The sequence below is a fragment of the Oncorhynchus nerka genome, linkage group LG11 (assembly GCF_034236695.1).
Source record: "Oncorhynchus nerka isolate Pitt River linkage group LG11, Oner_Uvic_2.0, whole genome shotgun sequence".
Lineage (NCBI taxonomy): Eukaryota > Metazoa > Chordata > Actinopteri > Salmoniformes > Salmonidae > Oncorhynchus > Oncorhynchus nerka.
In genome coordinates this window covers 65,868,246-65,875,433 of record NC_088406.1, presented here as the reverse complement: position 1 = coordinate 65,875,433, position 7,188 = coordinate 65,868,246, and the positions used below count along the sequence as shown (strand labels likewise).

Here is a 7,188-nt window from a genome sequence, read left to right as displayed (position 1 = left end):
TTTTCCTGATATTTATAGGTTATTATGGAAAGCCAGCTTACACTGAACACACAACACTTAATCTAAATAAGCATCAGAAGTCCACAGAGTTTATACAAATTATTTTATTAGGTTTATCAAAAAATGGTAAGCCTGTAAAGCTGGAAAGGAATAAACAAACCCATGAAAAACATGAACTTGAACAAGTTAAAGGAAATGTGGTCACTGATAAAAATATGATAAAACAGATTAATATTTTACTAAAATAGGTTTTTCAACTAGCATCAATTGGTTAATCAGTTTGACTAATTGATCAATTGATCATTCGGCACAGTCCCACTCTGAGTCCCTTGAGTGCGGACAAAGAGAGGAGAGAGTGGAGGATAAGAGCCCCCAGGTCATAAACGATGAGTAGGACTGTGACACTCCTGAAGAACCCCTGGGACCGAGAAAAAGACAAGGAAGGATAAACAACAACACACAAAAAACACAGTGCCACACACAATACAGGGCACTAAAATAGCATAGCGGCAAACAAGACAAACTGTCCACAGACACACCCACACTCATCAACCACCCACCCACAAATCAGTCCTTACCTCCAGGTACTCTCCTGGGCACTTTTGTGCAGCCCCTGCATACAGGTCGATGCTTGGCAGAGTGCAGGGTTCAGCAGTGCCCTGGACGGAGTGTAGGGAGACGCTGTACATACACAGAGCCAGTAGGCCCGCCAACAGGCTGGCCACGTTAGTGTAGGCACAGCCCGTCAGCTGGGGAGAAAGACACAACATGGAAGATAAAGTAAGTAGAGACCCCAAAGATGAAACTGTTCCTAAGAGAAAAAAGGTATTGGACCTAAATGTTGCTATATAATGGATGTATCTTCTCATGCACGTAATAGGGTATATACATTGCACAGTAGCCCATGGGCAACATGTTCAGCCCAATATGTGGACTACTGTACAGGTAGACCCAGGTGGACATTTGAATAATGGAATCGATTACACCCGTTTAGAGCAGTGTATATTCCAATGCAACACTGTTGACTGTTGTAATGTCTTACTAGCTGTCTGCTGGGAGACTTCTCACAGGCGAAGGCGAACGACCCTGCAGTCACAAACTTTAAAAGAAAGTAGAAACAATATATGTTGTTTCAATTGCTACAGATGTGAAAAAAGAAAACCAAACCCTCCAATGATGCACACAATATAACATATAGCCTATGCATATAAACAGAAGCCAGAGGAAGCTTGGCACCTTAATTGGGGAGGACGGGTTCATGGTAATGGCTGGAGCAGAATTGGTAGAATGGTATCAAATATATCAAACACATGGTCACCCTTCAATGTTGTGATGCAAAAATAACCACGACTCTGTGAAACATAAGATATTACAGTTTTTAACGTCCCGTTAGTAGGATAGTCTTGATCGTATATCATCCATTTTGTTTTCCAATGATTGCACGTTGGCAAATAGAACAGATGGTAGTGGGGGTTTACTCACTCGCCTACGAATTCACAGAAGGCAGCCTGACCTCCGCCCCGTTTTTCTTTGTCTGTTCTTCACGCAAATGACGGGGATTTGGGCTCATTCCCGAGGAAGCAGTATATCCTTTGCATTGGACTCGTTAAAGAAAAAATCTTTGCCCAGTTTGAGGTGAGTAATCGCTGTTCTGATGTCCAGAAGTTATTTTCGGTCATAAGAGATGGTAGCAGCAACATTATGTACAAAATAAGTTCAAATATAAGTTATAAGCAATGCGCAAAAAATGAACAAAATAGCACAGTTGGTTAGGAGGCCGTAAAACAGCAACCCTCCGGGCGCCATTCAAAGCTGTCATCAAGGCAAAGGGTGGCTACTTTTAAGAATCTCAAATATAAAAAATATTTTGATTTGTTTGACACTTTTTTGGACACTGCATGATTCCCTATGTGTTATTTTATAGTTTCGTCATTGTGTCACTTCTAATCCAAAGTGCTGGAGTACAGAGCCAAAACAACAACAAAAACATGTCACCGCCCCAATACTTTTGGAGCTCACTGTATTGCCTAGTTAAATAAAGGTTCAATAAAATAAATGTAAAAACGTATGTAAAACCACAATTGACACATCAATCCCTTTGCTTCAATTTAAGCTATTATATAAATACTTGCTACAAAATGAATGCTCAATACAGTATATGGGGCATTGAACAGTCAGCCTTGTTCAGATTCTGCCACGAGGAAACAGAATCAATAGAATATATTTTCTGGTACTGTCCATCGTGGCTCACTTTTTTAATCAGGTCCAGGAATGGTTGTTATGTCATAATATCAGGGTTCAGATGGAACTACAAAATGTATTGTTATGGAATCTGAAAAAAAAACGATCAGTCAATGGGAAATATCATTATACTCTTGAGTAAAGTATGTATTTTTAGGGCAATATCGGTAGAAATGTAACAAATAGATAGGTTCAGGACCCTCGTAAGACCCTCATAGTCAAATGGAGCGATGTATTGCAAAAGAAAATAGCAAAATGGCATTATACTGAGAAAGATGGGTTAATCTGTGGATATCGGAGGGTTGGAGTTAAGATCAGAATAAATGGTGGATTGGCCAATGTGGGTGGAATATGTGTATCATTTTTCAACGACAGGTACTGTAAATGTGAGTGAAATAGCTTTAAGTAGCAGTAGAACTATTGTTGTCCACTAGTTTACTCCAATTAGAGTAGAGATGGTATGGCAAGGGGGAAAAAGTATAGAGAAAAATAAAACAACATGGTTTCCATGTCTTTGATGCCATTCCATTTGCTCTGTTCCAGACATTATTATGAACTGTCTTCCCCTCAGCAGCCTCCTGTGACAGAAACAAAGTTATTCATGGCTTTATTAAATTAGGATCTTACCAGGAAGCCAATAAATAAAGGGAGCATAAGTTGTAGTTTGGGTAAGCCAATGTCCATGTAGTACAGAGGCACAGCCAACAGCACCTGGAATAGACCCAGCAGTATCGACACCACCTGGTGGAGAAAAGAGAGAACTGCATCTAAAGGAACTGTGACGATGATTACATAACTCAGCTCTGTGATCCGATTCTAGCCTTCTCCCAGCTCCATTCATTCTTGCTCATGAGAAATGACTAGTGCAAAAAGTATGATGAGGACAATCGGTTCTTCTAGCCCTTGCTTTCACCAGTCCAATGTGTTTAAGTCCATGAGGAGGAAGTGAGCAAGTGCGTACTCCGTGGAGCAAGTGTCTGATGCATGATGACAAGAAAGATATATGAATTCCACTATTCAAAGACAATTGAATGGTACAATAAGGAGGGAAAGAGCAGTCTGGTAGATGTATTGACTATCTATATGTATGAGTGTTTAGTAATCATTCAATTCATGTCCATTACTCATTCAATTCTCTTACCGCTACAACCTCTGGGTCAAACTTGATGAAGAGGCGATGTAGTTTAGGACCACCTGTTCCTGACTCAGTGGATGACATCATCCTGAATTAAAGGGTTTGGTCCAGGAGAGAGGAGAGGAAAGAGAAAAGAGAGAGAAAAAAATGAAGAGGAGAGAAGAGAAAGGAGAGAGGAGAGGAAACATGCTTATCAGAATCAATCACAAAATGTAACCAATGCAAGGCCCAAAGAATTGTACATTGACTCTGTACCGGTACCCCGCCCTGTATATAGTCTCGCTATTGTTATTTTACTGTTGCTCTTTAATTACTTGTTACTTTTATTTCTTCTTCTTATCTGTATTTCTTAAAACTGCATTGGTGGTTAGGGGCTCGTAAAGTAACAATTTCACTGTATGGTCTACGACCTGTTGTATTTGGCGCATGTGACTAATAACATTTGATTTGATTTGACAAACACAAAATGTAATCACAGGCACTGGAACACAGATAAACGGTAGAATGTATGTTTGCAATTTTGGGTTCTCAAAGGTTTGATTGATGATTCACAGAGAGTTCTATGCTTCCAGCAGGATATTTGAACTCTGCTTAAATAAAGGGATACTTCGGGATTTTGGCAACGAGTACCTCTATTGATTGATTTAATTTATTTGACAATTTGTCAAATCAATACATACATACGGGCACTCCAGCTGGTGACGCCTCCACATACAATTTAAGAAAATCATCCAGGATAACACAATAAAGCTTAACAGCCTATTTCCAACGTGGTCCTTTTGAAGAGGTAAAGGGGAAGTGGGAATACAACAAGGTTAGGCAGCAATTGTAATGACAACAGACAATGACAGACACAATTGTAATGACTACAGACAATGACAGACACAATTGTTGTTTGTTTCACAACATCCGATAATTAATGACATTTCCGTTCCAAATATATGGACAGGTACATCTTCCTACACACACACACACACACACACACACACACAAAGACAATCACAATATAATTAACAACACTTTTGAGACATGCTACTATTTAGCCATTTTTTCCAGTGAGAACTTGAAACTACCTATGGAGGTTATACGTTTCCAATTCTTTGGAAGATTATTCCAAAGAATGGCAGCCGAGTATAAAAATGTTTCGTTCCCCATACCACTATTACATCTAAAAGGAACAGTGTCAGTTTCACTCCTTCTCGTTGAATAGCTATGGTTATCCCTTACTAAGTTAAAGTAGTTACATAAGTATCTGGGGACCAGACTGTGGACAATCTGATGTACAAGACACCATTTTCTCTGAGCGACTCTCTCCTCCACTTTTAAGCCGTCGAAGGCTTTCAAAGAGGGAAGAGTCGAGATGCTGGAAAGTTTAAGAATCATCCTGACTCATTTAGTTCTGAGATGCCTGCAATGTATTTTGCGATATCTTGGGGGCACTACTGTAACAGGAAGAGCATGCATAGTCGAAGTGTCACTGAACAAGAGCCCCTGCCAATGTCCCCATTGCATTCTTATCCAGATATTTGGAGGTTCTAGCCAGGAATCTAATTTTATGGTTCACTTCGGCGATAACATTTTGTGCCATGCTCTCTCCCCTTTTAGATCTAGCACACATCCAAGATACTTAACAGAGTATTTTGCTGCGACTACATGTCACCTACTTCCACCTTAAAATCTGGGGATTTCCTAAGTTTCACTTTGTACCCAAACAACATGGACTCTGTTTTTCCAAGGTGAAGTGACAGCTTATTGTCATATAGCCATTTACTGAGGGCTTTCTCAGCCACATTTTTTGTCTTTGTGCGAAACCAACAGTGCAGAATCTTCTGCATGTAGGAAAAGGTCACAGGTATGCAATAGAAATAAAAGTGGACCCAGTACCCTCCCTTGGGGTACTCTGCAGTTCAAGATTTTGGGTTTAGACAGGGTCTCATCCACATCCACCATCTGTTTTCTTTCTTGCAGGTAAGAGCTGACTCATTTTACTGCTAAGTTGTTAAAGTCCATGGCTCTTAGTTTGATTAACAGAATCTCATGATTCACTGTATCGAACGCCTTTTGGAGATCTAACATGACCATAACACAAAATGTCCCTCCGTCTACTTCCTTCCTTATGTCGTGAGTCAGATATAGTAGGCAGGTGTCAGTCGAATGGGATTTCATAAAGCCAGATTGGAGCTCATAGAATAGGTTATGTAAAGAAATATAACTGTCAATTTGCTTGAACATAATCTTTTCCATGACCTCCGAATAAAGCCCACATGATTGAGAGAGGCCGATAGTTTCCATGATCTAACTTATTCCCTTTTTTTAAATACAGGAATGACCCTTGCAAATTTTAGTCCACTGGGAAAACAGCCTAGTTCAATAGACAGATTCACAATGTGAGTTACACAGGGGGTGATAATTACCGCAGCATCCTATAGAAATATAGGATATAGCACAGTTGACTCAGACACCTTTTCAAATAAAAATTCACCTTCATGAATCCCCTGCTGTGAGTCAAACATCTGGACCTGACTCTCCCCATAGCAACCTTCCTCGAATGTCCAAGCTAAGATGATCTACTTCACCAGAGTCATTGCCAAAACCCCAAAGTATCCCTTTAAGCATGTGCATGTTTATGTTGAGCTGTAACTGCAAGAGGGGCGAGGTTCATTTGACCTAGCAAGGACTTGGATTGTGGTGATGAGTGGTGTGAATGACTGGATGAGAGAGAGAGAGAGAGAGAGAGAGAGAGAGAGAGAGACAGGAGGAGAGAGAAAAGAAGAGGGAGGGAGGGAGGGAGGGAGGGAGGGAGGGAGAAGGTGGAGAGGGAAAGAAGCATGGAGGGAGGGGGAGAGAGAGTCCAAGAGAGAATAAGAGAAAAAAGGAGAGGGGAGAGAGGCAGGGAGGGGGGGGGGCTGAGAGAGAGAATGAAAACCACATGTCTGAGTTGGCCTAGTCCCTATTGGATATAGTGGAATGTTGCTGCTAGATGAAAAACAGATGTGCACAGTGGGCTTGGGGAGAGACGGGGTGGGGGGAGATGTATTACAATGAAATCAAGATATGGGGGCATGGGAACATTTTATTTCCAGACCAGCTTCACCAAACATTATTCTAGAGCGTAGAACGCTGTTCAAACACAGACCTCACTGCATGCACTATGCACTCTACTGTATTCGAAGTGGGGAAGGGTTTGCTTGTTTAGGCCAAGCAAACGAAATAAGAGGAGGGGAGAGAGGGAAGAAAACAAAACAGGGGAAAGAGCAATGAACTACGGTACATTAACACGGTCCAGCCGACTGGTCTGAACTGTATTGACGCAACATGAAGTTCAAGGACAAGTGAATGTGAGGGGGGCTTGGGCAGAGCACCATGCACACATATCCGCCATAATAGAAAGATAGTCTTCTTTTATTTATTTAATTAGCCTACATTTTATTAAACCTTTATTTAAAGATACAGGTCAGTTAAAAACAAATCTAGAACGCCTATTTACCATTCTTATTTCTCAACCATCTTGTTCTGTTGCCTACACATCAGGACTAAACTGCCATGTTCTCTCGATTCCCCCTGAAGATCAGCGCAACTTCATCCACCATTTACGTAAATTCATCAGATATTTTTTTTAAACGGACTTACCTTGAGGAAAACGGCCCCTGTTGTATGCACACGGTCCTTTATTTTGTTGCAAAATGACCGTGTAGGTCCAGGCTGTCACAAAAACTCGGATCAACTCGGAATGTTTATATTGACTATTGTATCACTGTCTACCAAGACGAGGGGGTGACAGTGGGCTAGGGGTGGAGGCTTCGCACCAGTGA

General features: G+C 41.0%; 1 protein-coding gene across 1 annotated transcript; it reads right to left on the bottom strand.

The window, feature by feature from the left end:
- Positions 1-86: 86 nt before the first annotated feature.
- On the bottom strand, positions 87-7,158 carry si:dkey-9i23.16 (uncharacterized protein LOC571915 homolog). Its single transcript, XM_065024782.1, has 6 exons — positions 7,007-7,158; positions 3,383-3,464; positions 2,869-2,982; positions 1,043-1,099; positions 579-749; positions 87-418 (listed from the first exon to the last, which is right to left on the bottom strand). Exons 2-6 carry the CDS (start codon positions 3,461-3,463, stop codon positions 293-295), a joined length of 549 nt encoding a protein of 182 aa, XP_064880854.1. The 5' UTR covers position 3,464; positions 7,007-7,158; the 3' UTR covers positions 87-292.
- Positions 7,159-7,188: the final 30 nt, after the last annotated feature.